General features: G+C 36.6%; 1 protein-coding gene across 6 annotated transcripts in view; it reads right to left on the minus strand.

Annotated features, from left to right (window-relative positions):
* Positions 1-22361, minus strand: part of SUPT3H (SPT3 homolog, SAGA and STAGA complex component) — a 277738-nt gene that overhangs the window by 69817 nt on the left and 185560 nt on the right. For all 6 annotated transcript variants that reach the window (XM_040554266.1, XM_040554265.1, XM_040554268.1 and 3 more), the window contains 3 exons: positions 22120-22206; positions 20873-20963; positions 19064-19200 (listed from right to left, as the gene is read on the minus strand). In XM_040554266.1, the coding sequence (XP_040410200.1) occupies positions 19064-19200; positions 20873-20963; positions 22120-22206 (315 nt within the window). The remainder of the gene's footprint in view (positions 1-19063; positions 19201-20872; positions 20964-22119; positions 22207-22361) is intronic.

Below are 22361 nucleotides of genomic sequence, written 5' to 3' on the forward strand. Positions count from 1 at the left end.
ATTAGGATACTTTTATGTCTTCTGGATAGCATTCTTCTGAACACGTATCCTAATCCTGTATCAATTTATATGTGAGGTTAATATAACCAGCTTTAGCATCTCACAAGTAAAGCTGTCAGTCATCAAACTAGGCACCACTGCGTAGTCTGGGAGATACAAACAGCAAAGCAGTCCCTTTTGTACATTTTATTTCAAATTTACAGTCAAAATCACAATCTGTTTTAAAATAATACAACATTTATAGAGGTTCACTTGTAAGCTAAAGGAAAATATCGTAAGCTGGGAGAAACTTCAAAAATATTTCTTTTAAGTCTATGACTAGAGATACGGATAGATGGATAAATAAAAGGGCAGACATTAAAAACTCTCTTAAAAAGTGTGTACTTACATAATATTTAAATTGCATTCTATGCAAATGTCTTGCAATTATGTCTCATCTCAAAAATCGTCATGTACCTCTCACCCTCATAATATTTCTGCCATCATTATTTGCAGATAGCTTGTTTTTTAACCCAATTTAGGTACAGCCACTTGCATCCAGAATTGGTAATGTAGCCCTGAACAACTAAACACCTGCGTGACAACCTGATTCCCTGAAACCACACTCCTTCCACGCTACTGAAATCCTCCCCACACTATACTGATGTTTTATTTGGTCTTGTTGCTAGTAACTCATGGAGTGTTTGTTTGTTTGTTTGTTTGTTTTTGTTTTTGTTTTTGCTTAATGGCCTTGGATGGAGGCTGGCTTGGAGGGGCACATGCACAACATGCCTTGCACACTTGCTCACCATAGTGGGTGTAGAAGAGCCCTGAAGGATCCAGTCCTGCTCCTACTGGTCCGAATGGAACGGTACAAGGTGCAAGGGACTGCTTCAAGGTGAGGTTCACCAGCAGGAGACCACCACTACACATAATGAGCCTTGGTGAAACTGAATTCCCAGGCATATTCTGCCTGGTCATTCACCCACTGTGTGTCCAGAATTATTCCAGCCATGACCTGTTAAGCAATTAGTAAAGCTAATTAAGCTGGACAGTAGGTAAGTTCAGGAAAAGCCATGGACAGGCCCTCTTGTTCACTGGTTTTAATCATTGAATAAAAGTAAGAAAACAAGCTTAATTTTAAAAACAGACATCACAAATATGCTAGCCGGTATCAGTATGCTTCCAAAAATAGATTCAAGAATTTGCTAATGTTAAATGAGAAATGAAGAAGGAGGAAGTCCTCAGGAGCAGCTGAGGACTTAAGCCCTCACATTGAAAAGAAAGGAAAGCACAGCAAACTCATGGTACACGTTGATAAACAATACTTGTGATAAATTTCGTTATTCTGCAAGGCACATCTCTGTAATTCTTCATGTATCAGACCTGCTGACAAGTACTGCAAAACGCCCTCCTGAATAATCCTCTGGAGCTCCACACTAAAACAAGGTGCTAAGACAACTAAGGAAAATTTTGACTAGGAGAAACTTAAATAACTGATTGACTAAAGGACTAAATTTCAGGCAACATGGGCGATACATATTCATTTTAGTCCTCTTAGCTAATTTGTAAATATCATAATTCTGCCTTTTCCCTTACTATCAGTAAGAAGGGGTATTTATTTATTTCCAGTGGAACAGCCAATTGTCACAGTATCTGCCATTCTTGGGGATGTCACCATCCTGCCCAAGAAATTACTATTGAAAAATCATTTATTGAGAAATTATGTTAAACAACACCCCAACTTCCAACACAATGGCAGAATATACGTGCATAAAGTCAAGAAATTCAAGAAACAGTATTTGTGCTCTATGCATAATAATTTGGTGTGCCTTACAGCAATCCATTTTCAGAAGTCTGACTTTGGTCTTACAACCTATAAATGAAATCCTGGTTCTACAGTGTCCACAGCAAAGCTTCATTTAACTTCAATTGGAACAGGTTGCCCAGGGAGGCGGTGGAGTCACCGTCCCTGGGGGTGTTCAAGGAAAGGTTGGACATGGTGCTTAGGGACATGGTTCAGTGGGTGACATTGGTGGTGGGGGATGGTTGGAGCAGGTGATCTTGAAGGTCTTTTCCAACCCTAATGACTCTGTGATTCTATGAAAAGCTGTACGACCTCACCCTATGAACAGTTTCCCTAACATAGTGTTGCATCTGGTGCAGATGGTCAGCGCCCTCCTGTGAAAGGAAAGCAGAAAAATGGACTTTCAAAATGGGACGTTGATTCTGAAATAGCCTTTTTTCGATGTGCTCTCAGGTACAGATTAGAAACCCAAGTTAGACTCAATATATTAATTTTGCAGCAATATATCTTAAAGCCCTCCACTTTCAGAAGGAACTGCTTCCCATCAAATCAACTCAAAGGTTTTTGGGAATGAAAATGGGCTAGTGTGGATCTGGAGAAAGCTTGTCTGCTGCTAAGCAGGCTGGGTTCTGCCAAGAATTCCCGCCAGTTTTGACTCTTGAGCTAGGACTCACTTCCTACAACACTGAGATGTTGTCCTAACTGGGAGATTATGAACTACGGGATGCACCTCATACAAGACACTCAGGTTTTTTGAAAACCTGACATCAGGTTTTTGAAAGGAAAGCCACTAATTCATTAATGCACCCATTTTATTAATTACAAGAATGAGTAAAACAATTTAGTTCATCCAGTTTCCATGAAAAATCCAAATCTGGAAACTTCTATGAGGAATTTATTTAAGAAGTGTATTCATAAATGTCTATTAGTAAAGCATTAAAGTAAATTAATTAAAATTAAAATATGCTGTCCTATGTATATGCAGTTGTGCTCTCCTTGGCATGCGACTAGAGAATAGCCACAATTACTTGAAGTAACTGAGAAAGGATCAGATTTTTACGAGACTGTAATCAGAGAACAAGAAATAGCAGTACTCAAATATGTATTCTAACTTCTTTAACACAAGAAGTGTGCACATGGACATTTCACATTCAGCTAGTGGCACTTACACCACAGGATCCAATTCTGTGGTCAGACTTTTATTCTCTTTAGAAAAGTCTTTCTAATTTGAGAATTGCAAGATAGGGAGCTCCAGATAGAAATCAAATCATGAAATTTGGGGAATAAGTGAGTCACACATAGAGTTAAAAAGGAAATGCTTCCCTCTGAAAAACAGTGACCGCTGCATGTAATATGCACAGATTTTTATAAAGACAGAGCAACTTTCCCATTAAGAAGCCCAAAATAGCTGGTAAGAGACCTCTCTCAGCCTCTCAGGCTGCATTTGGCTGCCTGCTGCCTCTTGACCAGCTCAGGCTTGCCCACCAGAAAAAGAACAGGACTTCAATACCCAAAACTCCTACTCAGTTCTGCAACCACCTTGAGGTCTGAGCACGACAGAGTGCAAGTGAAGGCTGAATTAATTACCTTTGAAAGCTTGTTTCACAGTTGCAAAGCTTGCAGAAGGTCAGGGACAAAAAAAGCAAAATCAAAGCTGCACAAGCAGACCCGAAAAATTCATTGTCTGAACTGAAAGGCTTTGAACAAAAGCACTGGTGTATTTTTTTATTATTATTTATTTATGGGGACGTCATTCACGACACTGAACAAAATCTGTCTCCTTGTGAATATTTTATTAGTCAAATGCTAATGACTGTGTGACACTTGCTATTTATTTAACTATGCAAAATACTCTATGCTGCTGTTTGTTATTGTTTCTCAATTTTTGTAAACACAAGAAAATTTATCTTTGTAGCATTCTTGTGAGCATTATCTCCACTATATAGCTGAGAAGTAGAATCATAAAAAGACTATTTTCCCAAAGGCAATGTTTTATTCTGCAAATGCTTCTCTTTTATTGACTTTCTCTTTTTTCTTTTTCTAATGTTAGGGATGAAAAAGAAAATGTTAAAGTTCGGGATTTAAGAAAATGATTTAGCATTTGGAAGTAAGTTCATTTGAACCGTCAGCTAATTTGGAACAATCTATTTATTTAGGCCCTTACACCATGCCTATTGATAGATATACCACAAAATTATTAGGCGTTTACATAAAGCCAAAGAAACATATGCTGTCATTAATTCAAAACAATCACCACCAGTCAAAGTCACTCCAGGAGTTCTCTTAATGAACATCCCCATTCCCTCCTCCTCCAAATCCCTCCACCCCCAACAAAAAAACACCAACAGGGGAAATCTCAAAAAATATAATTTTGAATTGTATAAAAATTTCACAGTAACTCTTAAACTAATTACTTACATTTTAGTTTGTGTAAGAAGATGAACTGAAACATTTAGATCAAGCTTTACTGATACCTCATTTTAAAATAGAAAATTTTGAATTATTAATAAAAATTGCCAGATTTTTTTAGTTTGGTTAAGAATAGAGGAATATTTTGAGACTCTTTCAAGGCTGAAATTCAAAGTGAAACTTAGTGCCTTGTGAAAAACTATGTAAATATACACTGGCAGCTTTTAGTATCTAAAATGTAGATGTTCTGTACTAGTGAAACAACAGTTTCTTAACAGAACCCTTTGAATAAATCATATTTTATATAATCCCAGCTAATCTGTGGCAAAACAAACAAACTAAAATGTTGTTTTATGAGTCTTCATGAGTCAATCACCTTCAACAGAAGAAACAGGACCTATATATCCTCATCTCCTGCTCTGTAATACTGTCAGTCCCCTCCATCCCTTACTGTTATCAACCCTTCACGTATTTTTAAAATTACAATAGTTTTGATGGGATTTTGTTTTTAATCCTGAGATTAGGGAGTGAGAGCAAAGAGCACCTACTGTATATGGATTCATTACCATAAGCTTTACTGATAGTTTATCCTGTTTCCTAATGAAAACAACAAAAAACCCACCGTGTCTCTATTAAAAAGCAATCAGATTTGCTATGCTGGTGACACTTTAAAGAGCACATTATGTGGGAAAACAAAATAAACATTTACCCTGGCAAATGAAAGTGAATTTGGGTTTTGACATACTTGGCAGGAAGGCAGAATTATATTCATGTCAAGTATGCAGAAAAGCTAATATAATATTTAAATATTTGCTTAACTAATATAGAATTTAAAACAACACATTAGAAGAAACATTTTTTGTGAAACATTTTAAAGTTTTTTAGTATAGGCTACTCCACAAAAGTAATATGCTCAGCTGAAATTTCAGACTTCTACAGCCTTTGTTGCACATTCCATTCACTTGTAAAGTGGTAAAGAGTCTTCGTATTCTACTGACAAGTCTTTACTTATATTTCCAAGACAAAGGCAGTTCTTATACTGATGGTTTAACTTGATAATGAATTTATGCACCTTTCCAGAGAAACATACCTTGAGAATCAGAATCTTACAAATATTGATATAATGAGCTAATGTTAACACTATCTTAGCTAAACCCTCAAGCACTCTTCTGTGGTTCAGTATTTTACCCATGCAATTGTTTTAAAACTCCTTTAATTTGCAACAGGACATAATTCATTGAAGACGGACCTTTATATTGCTCAGAAAGTATCTGAATGTTGTATGTCAATGACTGCTGAAATCCTCAACCAATTCTCAGCTCTAATTCGTAAATTGTGCTGTATGAACGGAGCACCACAGACCTCCACTTTTACACATTCTGATAAGCATGTTAGATAGAGCGATGCTGGGTGTTGTTTTAGCTCCAAGAGAATTTAGATGCACTGTCTAAATATGTGGCTATTGGACTTTCCTTTAGAGGTGTAAATCTAAATTTATACTAGCTGTATATATCCACAAAATCAAATTTGCCAGTGTATCGCAATTATAAATGATGATGAAATTTGATGTACAATTTTATGAATTGCTAAGAGTATTTTAAAAGATTTCTTTTAAGAAAAGACTTAGCTTATCTTTTTAATTTGGAGAGAGATGAATAATTAGAAATATTTTGAAACATTCTAAATCGCTTACATAAGAAAACATAATAATTAAAACCAACATCACTCTTTATTGTAACTCTATGTTTTAGAAATATGTCATTTTAAAGTCTCTTCAAAATAATTCATTCAAATATATCTGATTTGCAAATTCAGTTACGCACTATTAAACCAACTGCTAAGATCTTCAGTTCTCCTAAATCAGCACAGCTCCTCTGAGTCCCATCATAAGACAGAAACTAGTTTATTTCACATCAGTAATTTAAAAGGGATAGTAAGAGTGTTCACACCATAAGACATAAACAAAGAGGTCTAGTTTGGGGAATTTGACTTTCAATGTTCTTCATTTGCAGTGCAAATTGCTGTGCTGCATTAGTAATAACTACGCACATAGTACCCATTCAGCCAGCCAGCCTGTTACAGAAACAAATACAACAAGAGACTCTTCCCTGCACATATTCTTAAAATTGGTTGCAATCAAAACTATACTTTCCAAGAACTTTAGCACAGTCCAATTCTACATGCCAAATTTTCAGACATTTACAAAGGAAGAAAATACAAAACATTTTTAAATACAGAAAAAAATATTATTATTTGTATTTTACTTTTATTCTACGGTTAGTCAAATTATTTTAAAAGTTAGAAAGGTCTGAAATCAAGAGCTTAGCAACAGATAGCCCAGAATCCTACTACCAGGATAATCTCCTGAAAAGAAAGACATGGCTCAAATTCCCGTTCAAAATCAGGTATAAAGATTATGACTATAGGCCATAGTCCAAGCTCATATTCTTATTTCTGGGCATTTACAGTTATGTAAATTTAAACTTAAAATGAAGATAACTTAATTTTGTCCATGTTGAAACCGTTTCATCTCCTTTTATGTCGATTTTGTTATAGGTTTAGACTGACTGAAATGGAAGGGTTAAGGTTTTTCTTTTGTGGAGGGTAAATCAAAGATCTACAGGGACAAAATAAATAAATAAATAAATAAATAAATAAATAAATAAGTAAAATCGCATAGCCCTAGTCACAGAATAATGGAAAAACACCTTAATTTCAAAATATTTTAGCTAACAACAAAATCTAACAGGGATGTAAAGAAAAATACCTTTAATAAAGAGATTTTGAAGTGTAGGAAGGTTAAAGTCTATTCAGTGTTAAACGTGCTTGAAGCAGAGCACTGTTAACTACCACAGTTTGGCATCGATTACTCAACTGTGCTTATAGAAGTTGCTGTATCTTCTCATGCCATCATATACACTATGGGAGAAAATTTACTCTTTACTAGTGGCTGCTCAGCTTCCTTAGGATTTCTGAGTTTTTCTGACATTTTCAAGTTACATCTCGTATTCATCAAATGTCTGATCAGCATTTTTGTCTCTTTCTTTAAAATATAACATAGGGTAACAAGGTTAGCAATCATCTCACTTACATATTTCTTCAAATACTGGAACTAGAATTCAGACCTCCAGCCCCGAGGTACATGAAGAGTTAACTCCCATTTTAAGAAGGGTGTGATTAGTAGCTGGAGATCTGCTTGAGTTCAGTACATCTGAAGATGCTATTACAATTTTCAGATATAAAATAATTAGCTGATGATATGAGCTGACAGCTAATACATCTAAAGTAAACACAAAAAAATTATTTCCAAGCGGATGTAGAGTATGTGTTCCGTTTCTAAGCTGTTTGATATGGTGTTTGTAAGGAGCTAGGATTCGATACCAGATGCCGTATGTTCTACAAGCTTTTTCTGCAGATGTCTGCAGCCTGAGAAAATCAACCGTGCTTTGAATAACACTCCTAGTAAAAGCATCTTCTTGTCAGAGTCACTGTATGATATAGGATATGAATCCCACACAAGTGGATGAACTGATTTTAAATAATACCATCTGACAATGGTAGAAAAAATTCCTAGTAGGTCTGACAAAGTCGTGGAAATGGCTGTTAGCCTTGGGAAATAAAATCCAGCCCCCTGACAAAGACTACCCATCTTTCTTTCGCTTGATCAAATGGAAAACCAAATTTAGTGATTGCTTCCTTAGTTCCATAGGCAAAGTTTCAACAGCACTTAACACCGCCACCAAGAAGTCCCTGTCTTTGCCCCTTCTGCATGCCACTCAAAAGAAGAGTCTGGAAAAAAATGCTTAAGAATTACTGGAGAATAAAATCTATGCATCTTAATGTGTTTTTGATGTTATCAATTCATGCTGTTTTCTTGCCGTTGCTTTTAATGAAGTTTCTTTTAGAACACTGAAAGAAAATCAACTGAAGTCTCAAGTACAGTATATGTGAGACAGATGCCAAGGAACTACTAAAAGCCTGCCGCTACCTGTATACGAAAGCAAAAAGAGCTACATCTTAAGCCATAAATCCACAGGTTCAAACGACAACGCTTTTTCACTCAAAAACAAAACCTGTGGCTCCATACCTGATAAAAATTCATATAAATCCATTTCTCAAATTTACTCTCTATGCAAAATCAGGATTTTTTCTAGCAATAATATTGTGGTCCTGTCTTCCCTGAAAATATAGGTCTGGTTTTGGATGCACTTTGCCAATCTAAAGGGGTGACATGGCCTAATTCTTTCCACTTTAAAGTTAACTAACTGTAAACCCCAGGCTATTAAAAGGGTCAAATGCTAATCTGAAGAGTATTAAAAGATTAAACTCCGCATGTTCAACTCCATGAGGAATTTATGTAAGGTAGCTACCTGAAAAAGAGAACTGTTCCCGTTTTTCTGAGTACCCAAATTAAAATAACCTCTTCTGATTCAATTTGTGAAAGTGTTTAACTGTCTAGGTATCTTCAATTTCAATCAAAGATGGTAGAGCAAAATGAAAGAAAGGAAAGGAAATACAGTTTTAAGCTTGGGGGGCAAAAGATACAAGCGACTCATACTAACAGCATTATGCTCTCTTCCGCAGAGTTAATAAACTATGCCAGGTTATTACCTCTGCTGCGCTGCTGGGAATGTTGTGGGTCTGTTTTTAGTGGATTGGGTAAGTATGCGTCTCACATTTTGCAACATGTAGAGCTTAATTACATTACTCTACCATTTCAACAGACACTTAAAATGCTTAAATCTTACTGCTTCTGATTCCATAGCCGCTACACGTGTGAAGCTATTGCTGAATGCAATTTTGCACAGCAGCCAGATCATATTCTTACGGAAGAATACAGCAAGCAACATTATAGATAAAATAAACCACAAGACTGAGACAAAATGAAAGACAGAAAACCCTGTTCCTTGTATACATAAAAAGTCTATTCCAGGAAATACCAGCAGTTACAGATTACAGAAAGTGCAGAAGCTGGAAAGTCCAATTATATGCTACCTAGATTTTTAAACAGTTTTTAGAAATTTGAGATGGTTTATCATTTCTATGTTTTATAAAAGCTCTTATATTTCTACCTCACCTGCCATTTTAATATCTTAAATGGGAAACTTCAGAATAGAATCATAGAATGGTAGAATAATTTACACTGGAAAAATCTTGGGACATTTCCAGAGATCTCTAGTTCAACCCTCTGCTCAAAACAGGTCCAGTTAGATCAAGTGGCTCAGAACCAGTCACATTTGGGATATCTCTTAGTTGGAGATATTCTGCAAGTCTCCAAGTTCCTTATTTCTCTGACCACGGAAGTGGTAGAATTGCCATGCCTTGAAGTATTTAAGAGATGTGTGGACCTGATGTTTAGGGACATGGTTTAGTGGTGGACTTGGTAGTGTCTGGTCAATGGTTGGCCCAGATGATCTTAAAAGTCTTTTCTAATCTAAATGAATCTATGATTCGGTCTTTTACCTCATCTTATCACCAGCAATAAAATTTCCCTTTAGCCTTCTCATCTTCAGGCTGAACAAGTCCAAGTCTCAGCCTTTTGTCATATGTCAGGTGCTCCAGCACCCAAAACATCTTTGTGACCTTTTGCCAGACTTGCTTTGGTTTGTCACAGTCCTTCTTGTACTTAGGAGCACAACACTTGACGCAGATTCTGGATGCACATCTCCATTTAGCCCAGGCTCCAACAGTAGCTAGCCATGGAGGCTTAGGAAATAGTATAACTAGAAGTTATAATAATTCTTATAATAATTCTTATAATAATTCTTTCCCTGAATAGTCACACAAGCAGCTGGTGATCTCTGGCTCAAGCACTTCTTTAACCAAATGCAGTGCCTTTGTATTCAATAGCCTTCAATAGTTGTTTTTTTTCCCTGATTCACTTGTGCAATTCAATAGTTCTGAGCTCATTTGAGCTACATTTAGCTGGAATGCAGCCTGAAAATGCCTTTCAATGCTCCTCTATCTTGTCTGTATGCTACAGCCTGTGGATGTAGAGGCTGTTACAACACATAGCGTGACCATTCTTGTAGCACAGGGTAAATGCCAATGTAAAAGACAGAGATCCTTAGTAATTCTGAAGAAGGTATTGGCAAGACTGGCCCATGAGCATGATTAAAAGTAGGTTTCAGTTCCTGGCTGGAGTCTGATACTGGGAAAGGCATCGTCATTCCCTTAGCAAAGATACAGAATGAGGACAGGACAAAAAGTGCTTTTCTCTACTGTATCTGTAATGTCCAGAAATAGCAGATAAATTAAATCACAGTTGGCCTACCTTAGGTCTAGAGGCATACCTCAGCCTCCTGTGGATGAGTCAGGAAAACAACCTTTCTGTGACATTGGCTTGTGAGTGTTCTCACCTAGCTGTTAAATCCAGGATGGCTCTTGGAGCTCTCCCTCTTCTGTAGCAGTTGAAATAGAAGAACTCCATTAAAATCCCATACTATTCCTCTACTGTCTTCAGTTGTGGAAAGAGCTTATTCCTTTCCACAGAAGGCTTTTTGCAATATGAATCCTTAAAGGGAAGGAGACAGAACCTGGGAGCACACAATGCAGCTTGGTCAAAGAACTGCCCTGACACTGACCAGCGATCCAAAACTGAGGCCCACAACTGAAGAGAATCCTACGTAGGGCCACCAAAATGACCAAGGGCCTGGAGCCCCCATGCTGTGAGGAGAGGCTGCGAGAGCTGGGGCTGCTCAGCCTGGAGCAGAGGAGGCTCCGAAGGAGCTCCCCCATGGCCGTCAGTACCCGCAGGGAGGTGCGGAGAGGCCGGAGCCGGGCTCTGCTCAGCGGTGCCCAGGGCCAGGCCCAGAGGCCCCGGTCCCAGCCTGGAGCCCCGGCGGCTCCCCCTGCCCCTCAGGCAGCACTGCTGGGTTGGGCGGGTGCCGGAGCCCTGGCACGGGCTGCCCCGAGAGGGGCCGGGGACTGCTCCTTGGAGAGCTCCCCGAGCCCAGGGACGTGGGCCTGGGCACCCTGCTGGGGTAGAGGGGGACAGGGGCACCCAGGGGTCCCCTTCAACCTCAACCATTCTTTGATTCTATGTACCTCAGAAATACTAATCATTATCAGCACGGATTTGTTTAATTGCTTTAAATCATGACAGCAATTTCAATGCCCTGCTGCCAATGGCACCTTTGTCAGACTTCAACATCAGTCCTTGTTCCCAATTCTCCGAAGTTTACATAAACAGTAACTGTGTTGTAAGTACCAATATATGGTGACTAGTATATCTAAGCAACAAACCCGTTAAACACAAGATCACAAATAAACATAGTATTAAAATACACTTGGAGAATGTTTCTTTAGTCTTACATTTGGCTCCTAATCAAATGCTCTGTGGAAATACTGTTTAAATGTATGTGTGTCTACATTTAATTATAGATATAAATAATATATATATAAGGTTTCTTTCCAAAACTTAAGTTAAAACACAGTCATTTGGGTGTCAAAAATACAAAATACAACAGCCCAGAACCTTCCTCTTCCTAAGAAAAAGCAAACAGTGGCAAAAAAATACTCAAAGAACTAAAAGACAGAAAAGCAAAGAACACCTTGTCCTCCCAGCAAAACCGCCTACATTTGCAGTATGAGCAATGCTCACTAAAATGCTCTAAAACCAACAAAATTTTACCAGGACCCAAACAAATAGCACACTTCATGTAACCATAGCAATAAACCCCAATGTCAGAAAACCCTAATAATCCCAGTAATTTGTAGCAGTGTAAGAAGTCTGTTGGTATTATTGGCTATAGCAAGAAACCTTTCCCATTTGATAGCTTTTCCCAACTCTGGCGAGAATGACATCATATTTGCAGACACATAGATAATAATGAAAAATGGTTTCTGTTTATTTTCTGTTTACTTTTAACCAATTCAGCCGTTACCCAAGAGAAATAGTGTTTTCCCAGTATCCCAAACATTCCCAAGCAGTGTGTAATCATAGAAACCATTAATAGCAGCAGGCTTATTTTTACACTGGATAATGGTCACAAACACTTTGATGCCCAGACAGCTAATTTACATTCGAGACACAACTAGTTTTAGTATCTTTGCACTCATCTGGGAACACTGAACTGATATGGAGCAATTAATTTCCTCTAAATTTGGATTCCTTACTTTGGTAGGATCTGTTTTGCCATATTGAAAAATATGAGAATAAAAGGATTTTTCTTGATTGATGTTCCATCTGTGCTCTTTTTAGTCTTTCCATCTATCTATACCAAAAGGAGACAGTAGACAGGGAACTGATGCTGACCTTACAGACTACTAGAGATCTTTGTCACACTCTTTTTTTTCGTATCACCAAGATCAGGCTGCATACACAGAACTGTTTCCTACAGAAGAAACCACCCTGAAGGCAACAGAACTTTTCCTAACATCTGATGAAATTCATGTAAATGTGACTTAAATGTTTTTGAACAAAAACAAATAAACCTAAAGCATTTTTCTCTCTTAACTAAGAAATGAACCTCCCCATGGATTGTTTCTCTCTCATTTCTGAGTACAAAAACAGGCCTAAATACCTAAAATGTTTTAGACAAGTACAGCAAGTGAAATTCAGCCCAACTTGTGGTAGTGAAGCACAAAGCTGTCAAAGCAGGTTAAAGAAGGAGAGTCCTGGCTTTTTCTTACAATGTCTCAGGAATGTCCCTGTCTTTGGGCAGGAACTCTCCCGCTCCTGAGTACATCACAAACTCCTTTTCAAATTCAAGACAATCTCCTCTTTTTTTGGCCTGGACACACAAGTGAGAATGATGCTGCTTTACTGCTTCACACTTCAGGCTGCAAATATTTAATCCATACAAAAGATATCATAAGACATAAGGCTTTTAATGGCATGGTTTCTCTTTCTGTGTCCCATCACTGGGATCCCTTAGCTCATTTTTGACAATGTTGGGTAAGGAACGAAGAAACTTATTCCTTATCTGTCTTACAGACAGATCTGTAAACAACACAAAAATGCATCAGAGCTTAAACCCGTATTCTCACGTGCACCTGAGCAGCCATACATAATTCATTGGCATACTTCATACCAGTCTCCCAAAACTCAAGCCTTCTCCACTTCTAATACTTCTTGTACTTCAGCCTCCACTCCCTAAATCTGGCCAGGGTAGAAACAGAATGGTCACTCAGAAATTCCCTGCAAGATAAATACGTCCCAAGGAGCCTCAAGAGCTATGTAGCTCACTGTAGTGAACATACAAATATCTGATCAGCTGAATAGCTCTCCAGACTCCACTATCTGCACCGACTGGGTCTCCAGAAACTGTAGTGGAAAATGAGAAACTTAGCTTATATGCAAATATCCAAAAAAAATTAAACATTTTAATTTGCATCTGAATCCTATCCTACTCTTTTAGAGATTGTAGCTGTTAAAATCTAACTAGGCTGAGTACTTATAAATTGTGATTCTAAAAAATTAATAAATTATTAGATTTAAGCACTGTAGCATGAGATGAAAGTCACCCCCTAAACCAAATGCCAAGATTCTGTCCCAAAAGATAGCTTATATCAAGAATAATCTGAAAACAGTATGAAAGTTAAAAATAATCCTTTCTGGAGAAAAAGAAAAATAAGTTTATCATTAAAAAAATTATATATCAAGAAAGATGTGCTCTGAGAAACAATGCTCATGCTTCGTAACATAAAACTTCTTAGTTTGTCTTCTCGCATGCAGTTTCTATTAAGTATGTGTTGTATGTACTACAGCACTAAGCTTTCCATATGGGCTTTAAATCAAATTCCAGTTTGTTATTGATACACCCTGCATGAACAGATACTCCCTAAAGAGTAATGACCCCACACAGCACTTACACTGGCATAATTTTTGTCAGTGAAATGAGCACAGTAGTAGTAGAAAAGGCCTCAAAGCTCTTTCTAAATCACTTCCTGCTTATTTTCTTTGTACATCTTTTCTAAATTAGTACAATGAATCTGAGTAGTTCAACACCATCTTTTGGATCCTCCCTGAACATAAGCACTCACAGGCTTTCGTTTGTTTGCTTTTTGATTATACCACTATATAGGTTTTGTTTTCTCAACTAAAAAAGGTCCATACCCTAGCTCCAAGGGTAGCAATGGAGCATCCTGTGTCCTATACCTGCTCTCCAAACCCTCCAAAGAAAGTGGCCATACCAAAACCATGCCATGGCAATATCTGGCCCAGGCTAACTCCTAAACTGTGCCCAGGAATTCTTTGGGACAGTGCTACTCAGCCTAGGTCAAAGTGTGACCACTTGAAACTTACTATAGATGATCATATTCCAGTAGGAAGGAATCTTCTTGGTCACTGTCTAATTTACTACTACAGATGTAAATAAATGCCAACTCTACTTTGTGTCCATGACTGAAACAGGGTTGACTTCCAGAGTATTATTCCTTGCATCCCAAGGTGCATTTAGGTGTATTTCACTGACTTGTACAGGTACAAATTTATCATATCTGAACACAGATTAAATTCTAATGGAGCAATTGAACTTCATGTGAATGAAGGATACATTCCAAACACGTATCTACACTTTATTGCAACCTATTGTATTTTACACATATCCCACTTTATTTCTGTGAACTTTGTACAAATTCCCATTAACAGAAACACACTACCGAACAGTATTGGCAAAATCACATCCACAATGAACTTCCAAGAACAGTAATCTGTAGCTGTAGTTTTTAAATATCTAACATATAATTCATAGGTCAACATGCATTAAAGAACTAAAAGCTTCTGCCAATGTCTTTTGGTAGGGATGTAGCTTAGTTTTACCTTTTGCTGTCATCTAGCTTGCTTTCAAGGTATTATAATCTTCTAGTGAAGTTATTTTCCCTGCACTGTTTATTCAAACTTGCTATGTACTATGAAAGCATTATGGTAGCTACTGCAACTGAATTATTGCCATATAACATCTGAGTGTTGGAAATATATCCCTAAACTAGCAGTCAGAGTGACAGATGAATGGTGTTTCTTTTAGTCCTAGGGGAACAATACTGAAATAGAGCATTCACAGTGTGATGCTCTAAGCATTCCTTTGTATGGCAGTTCAGATTTCTGATGGGAAATTTTTTTCCTAGTGGGGGAGGTATTGGCACCATAAAACAGATGGTAAAAAATGGACATTTACAGACTGAGATAGAAGTCAGCTTTGCCATTAAGTTGACTGAAGTTTTAAAATACCTCTGCTTGATTTTAATAATAGGGCATAGTAAATTTGATAAAGGCTCTCATACAAAAATTGAGCAGAACTGGAGTTATCATTCAAAAAATCACAGCCAAAGCTGCAGCTTGTTTTAGTACCGACAGGTCACCTGAGAGATTCAGAGTAGCAACATAAGAACACAAAAACCCAAACCTACATCTCTACCCAAACTGCACAAAAAGGAAAAATGCAACAATCTTAAAAGAACATACACCTTCTCATCACTCTGATTCAGCCATACCCCACAGGAATCCCAATTCTCTTGAATTGATTTTTATGACAGAGAAAAGCAAAATTGCAATCCACTTGGAATGTTTTATTTTTTGTATATTCGGCCATAGAAGGCAAAAGAATGGAAATTAAATCCCTGAGCACTACCAACCCTGGATATTCCGAAGTGAAGCAGAAAGGAGACACTAACCTGTACAATAAAAAAGGGATGCTAGGTAGGCCACCTTTATGTGCATTATTCTCAAGAGATGGTCACCTGTTATGAAGACAGCTTCTGTGATCTCCTTCATATACTCAGTTCAACTACATCTATGGACCAGAATATTTTATTTCATCTACAACTTTTCTTACTTGGAGGAGCAGCATATCACTGATGTTCTACTGCTGTCTTAGGAGGGCAAACTACTTGCTGTTATGAAGTGAGATATTACAGCTTTTATTTTTGTTTGGTTTTGCCAGTACAGTTGGCTGATTTATTACTATTCATTGCTGTTATTGAAGTTTTTCTAATGAGTCATCTGATCACAATATATTGACAACATAATCATGCATTATGGCAAAGAATGTGGATTTTATTCTTAACTTCTGCCTTGTATTTTAAGACTAATTGTCTTTCCTTTGTATATTGCTATCATTACTGTTTCCGAAACAGTCCCTTCGCTTCAAATTAAAGCCACAGGATGCATCAGTAAGTGCAAAAGTGCATCAGTAATCCTAGAAGAATGTCCTTTCCTTGTAATATGACAGTGGGTGTTTTTCAGTCAAAACTGTAGAATTTTACATTCTCCTTTTTAATGTTTGAAAGTGGCTTGGAGCTTTGCTTACTCCTCCATGGTACAAAAAGGAAATAGACCTCACAAAACTGCAAGCACTCCCATGAAGTTTTAGGTCTAATTTTATAAAATGTTTTAAAAGAAATAAGTATAAACAATATTTGCTTTTTGTATCATAACTGAAACCATACTGCTAAACAATCATATCCTGTTCAGCCCATAATGACATCAGAAATATATGTTTATCATCTGCTCTGGACAACTTAGCATGATTTTGGCCCAAGGCAAAGTGGAACTGAAATCATTTGCAGTTGTCCAAACCAAGATAACCACACATTTCTGAGGTAATTGATACCTAAAAGGAACATTGCCTTTAGATCACAGCTCATGATTTAAGTATACTAATTCCTTAAAGAACGTTGTTAGAATTTTTAAAGTGTCTATTGGATTTCCTCCAAAACTTAGCATGGATTAAACATAATCTACTGCACAAAGAAAGTAAGATACACTAGATTAGCCCATCCACTAACAACTCTTCCTTTAGGACTGGATCACATTTCCCACTATATTTGATTCCTTTCTACCCACCTCAAAGTGACAACAAAATCCAAAACAAAACAAAGCCAAAAATATATTAAACTTTTGGAGTAGCATGTCTCAAGCAATGTTTCATGTTTTATCACTGAAAAACTAATAAGAAAGAAAATCCACAGTACCGACTTCATACATGTATATAATTTATGGATCTATTCTAAAATAAGTAGATCTTGATTTTTTTTAAACATGGAAACAGATCAAGATTTCACAAAATGTAATAAAGTAAAATAATAGAGAGAAGAATTGCTTTTAAATATAGATATCCTACAGTTCATGAATTATAGTCAAGTGAAGAAAAACAAGATGTGTAATCAGATGAAAGAGAAGTATTTGATTACAGCAATGCATTCTTTGACAGACAAACAGAAAGTAAGAAAGTGAGATATATCCTTGTCTGGGACAAGGAACTTCATATTTCTAATCACTTGTATAGTTTTTTAAACTTAAAAAAAAAAAAAAAGTTATACTGGAATGAGAAAAGAGAATGTAAAGAATAGCAGAAGGTTAAGCACATAAACTCATTCAAAACAGTGCTGTTATGTATTTTTGTGCATATGAGCTCAAAGGATGTGCCTGCATTTATGCAAAACATAACATTTTGCACAAATAAATATGTATGAAAGCAAAGAAAAGAAAAGAAAGAACCAGTTTCCAAAACACAGTGGTTGGGAACAACTGCTCTACAACACCGATTCTCAGCTGCAGACAAATGAGACTTGTTCCTAACCAAATGCTAAGAGAGAATGGATTCTTGATTAGATTTTGGGCAACCGTAATGGGGAGAAGGAAAGGAAAACATGATTGGGTAAGTCCCAGAAAGAGCAGGATAAAAATCAGGTTATTTCTTACTCAGGATTTTCCATGAATCCTTAAAGTGAAATGTGGCCTAAATAGGCAAATATTAAATAGACAAATATTATGGAATGCATCAGCCACCTCATCACAGAAAAGTACCCGACTTCTAGTGCTGAAAGGGCATAAAAAGCACTCTAAAAACAGAAAGTTTCCAGCAGCCATGCATCCTACACCTCTGACTAAAAACTATGGAAATTGGCTCAAGCACTAGTGTGTAATTGTAAGCAGACATTCTGCACCATTTTGCCCTCGACAACAAGTTGCCCATACAAGACATGAGCAGGAACTGGGCAAGAACAGGGGCTGTGAACCGTTTTCCATATTCACTATGGATAGGGCCAGCCTGTTCTAGGTGGAAAGAAAATTGAACCATAGGAGCCCAAGCTAGCCAACGTCACCTGCCTTCAGGGCCAGAGAACTGACCCTGGCCCACTTATTAATTAGTCCAGATACACACTTTGGATTTTTTTTAATACTTCAGAGTAAGCGACATTCTAGAAGATGCTCCATAAATAGGGATCATAAGGTCCATGTAGCAACTTCCTGTGACATGGTGCCTTGTGATAGTATAGCTAAATCTCAGTGAAACCAAGCAAAACTGGTATCAAAACCATTATCGCAGACTTCCATGCTAACACAGCTATATTGCTTCTTGATCCCAGCTAGCTTTTTAAGAGTGATACGGTACTGCATTCTGTAATGTAGACATAATTTTTCATATGTAGTACGTAGATCAGAAAATAGGACTTGAAAGTGAGAGGGAGAGAAGAGCATTTACTGAAGTGTGTTTGCACGGAATATTGTTCATTTTTCTGAAAACTGTATTATATGACAAGAATCTTCAACTTCTATTTAGGCGTAATTTTCTAATGAGAGGAAGAATGAAAAATAGAAGAAATTGTGAAAAATACATGTGAAATGTTTTTAAATAGAATCTGCTTTCTGCAGAAAGGAAATACAAATACATGGCAGACAGAAAGATCCATAACTACCCTTTCATAATCTTCCTTCTCAGCATGTGTGCTTAGATATCAGGAAACATTTGAAGGAATAGGAAAAATATGGAAATAGGATTCCTTTAGACCATCTGGGCAAAAAGAAAAAACATAACAATGATACAATATGCAGCACAAAAAAGGCATTAGACCAGCATGATGTATGAACTATTTCACAGTTTTCTCTGCTGGAGATGGATATCAGTAAAACAAAAGAATTACCTCCATCCGCTCTTGCTTAACATCATCAATCTCATCATCTTCAAACATGGCTAAGAGCTCTCCAGTCTGGTCAATGGAGTTGAGAAAGTCTTGAGCAAGCTTCTGCCGTTTGTTGGTGCTGTTGCTGTTGAATTTGTCTGAACAAAGATAAACAAAGAACAACAAACCTAAATTATTTGGCTACTGCAAACATCTACCAATGTCCCTAGAAGGGACATTTTTTAGAATTAGATGAACTATACAGAAGAGGCCTGTTCTTACTGTCCTCCCCACACACATTGTGCTACCTGACCAAGGTGATGCTCCTGCTGTGCTCCAGGAGCACTGTAGTAAAAAGTCCCCTTCAGTGTTTCCTAGTACAACCTAATGCTTTTGGTGATCTAGAAAAACCTAGTCTACTGTTCATGTATTGTTATTTTGCACTGAAGAACCCACAGTGCTGCAGAAGAAACCACTACTCTTTGTTTGCATAAAAACTCACTTGTACAATATAACATATGGAGGAAACACAATTTCTCATAAGCACACAGAACACCAGAATACACAAATTACCTACAACCTAAAGCAAATCATAACACAGGCATTAAGATACATCTCCACAGGTGATGGACCATTGCTCAACAGTAAAGCCTGGGCAAGGTGATTGATCTCTGTTGTTCTAAACAAGGTGACAGCTATAAAGACACTAGATTCACAAGACAAAATTGATGGCTTCAGTTACCAAAGCCTGACAGAAACTGCAATCTTTAATTCCCAGATGAAATGTGTTTAGGAAGCTTTTCATGAGCATCTAAATGACTTAGGGAAATTGTTTATTTTTTTTAACTGGTGACACGAACTTTACCAGCACAAATAAAGTTGTCAGGTAGGAAGCTATACTGCCAGATTGCTTGCATGAAACATGAAACATGTTTTGTGAAAATAAAATGCCACAGGCAAATTAAATCTCAAATGAGTTGACAAAAACTTATCTACACATTGACCAAGTTAAAGTAAGAAGTACAATGTTTGCCTAACATCAGTGTGGATGCTCAGAGGAACTAAACACAAGGAATTCATTGTAAGGAGAAAAAAAATGAAAAGGCTCTGAGAAAGGAAATAAGTTAAATACAAAAGGGTTGTATGGACATTGCTGGATACTGTAATAAAAATATGGCAAGATTTAGATTTACTGTGTTAAGTTTTAATTTTGAATGCTTCTATTAATATAAATCAATAGAACTTCACTTCAGTGGCATAAATTTATACCAGCAAATGCAACGATACCAATTAATACTTTTCTTAATTCAAAGAGCTTTGCCTTTAAATGCATTGGTTATTAAAAACTGTAACTTCATCACGGAATGGGAAACAAAAGTGTTTCCCAGTCTTTAAATGACATATTTGAAGTATAAAATGTTCAACAATACCAAAATCAAGGCAGGTCCTTTTGTATTAAATGACTTCAGGTTGTGGTATATTTTGTAAAACATGACAAAAGCTTCTGATAATTATTTAACAAATGTCCATTCAGTTGCAGCTCCCCCTTGCACACAGTAGCTGACACATTTAAATTGCACATGCTGAAATCAATTAGCCCTTTAATCAGCACCAGTTTCTTAAGTTCAACAGAGTTATAACATTAAGCAGTGTTACTTATCATTTGGATAGTAGATGAAAAAACTGAACTTTGAAGCAAATGGAAAAGCTAAATTACTATGAAATCATTAATTTTTGCTTGTATAAATATTAGACATTAATACTTTGCACTGAGCTGTTCTGGGCATTTATAAAGTATCAGCCCCCTCCCAAATTAAGTAGTTTTTCTACCTTCAATGATGTCATCTTCTTCTATGCCTTTGACAATTTTAGATTTGTAGTCTCGAAAAAACATGTACTTCAGTAGCCTTCTAAGCTTTTTCTATGAGAAAAAAAAGATATTAGTTTGTATTATATAGAATTATTTTTTATTTAGATTAACCTTATAACACAAATACGCAAATATGATACTCAGTAAATGTATATTTTTATAATGTTCAAAAGTCCTAATTCTGCAGAAAATCCAGATATAGCAAGTACAACAAGGTACTTATTTGAGCTCCTTGGTACCTTCTTTGCCAACTGTGAGAAAGCAATGAGTTTCACTCAGAAAGCTGACATTAAGGCTTCATTAGGGCACTCCAAAATCTTTGCTTTGTTTGGAAATTCAAACCTACAAATGCATACTTCCATGAAATTTGATGTCCATATTACCCACTATTTCCAATATACCCTTACTTATCATGTCAGATAAAGTAATGGCAATTGGTTTTCATGTTTTAGGGTTGTATTTATTTTGATATGTTTTTGGTTATTTAGTTTCAACTATCAAACAAGGAAAGAAAAACACAAGTGGGGTAGAAAGGGGGGGGGGAGGGGTGGGACAAGAAAAGGAGACAGAGGAAGAAGGAATAATGTTGATAAAAATAGCTAGTAAGTTTTTTGAATAATTCTGAAATTTAAAGAAAGAAAATGACTTTAATGTTCTTATAGAAAATGATTACTTTTAAATTATTCTACATATTTCACACAGAAAGTATGCCATCCCTACATTTGGAGATTTTAGTGAGATACAGGAAGAATATTTAGAAGAAAAAGCAAGACAGGGTTTACTGACAACGTAGACGAAGAAAATGTAATGATTGCACTGTTAGACATGACACCTGCATCTGCACTCTGCATAAATAGGAGGAAATTAGAATAATTGTTTTTTATAGACATAAAAGGAATATAAAAGATAAGGATCAATCTTTATACTGTTATTAAGAAATTGTTTTGAGCTCTAATGTATATTACCCGCTCCAAATGCTAGTGGAAAAATCTACTTGTAATTGAAATTACTGGAAAAAAATGAGAATTAATTAACTTATTATGCAATTATTGTACTATGTAGAATAAAATACAGTTGCAGTGCAGCTGTACTTTTTAATGAAGCTATTCATGAGCATGGACTCTTTTCATGTAGGTTAAACAAACACTTTAAAACAAGATAAGGAGCTTACTATGTAAAATAAGAAAATTCTGTCTTATTACTATACCTTATCTTTGCGCATTAGGAAGAGGAGATCTTCAGCAGAGATGACTCGAGCTCCTCTCAGCTGAGAAACTTCGGCTGCTTGCTGTAACTAAAATAAACGAATAAATTAGGATGGCCGTTTCTGTGTTAAAAAAAAAAAAAACAATCACTAGGTTTTTAAAATAAGTTCAGATAATATTTTTGCATGGTAGTACGTAGCAAAATAAAGCTATGCACTTAAATACAAGCTGGGACTCTCAAAGG

The sequence above is a fragment of the Cygnus olor genome, chromosome 3 (genome assembly GCF_009769625.2).
Source record: "Cygnus olor isolate bCygOlo1 chromosome 3, bCygOlo1.pri.v2, whole genome shotgun sequence".
Lineage (NCBI taxonomy): Eukaryota > Metazoa > Chordata > Aves > Anseriformes > Anatidae > Cygnus > Cygnus olor.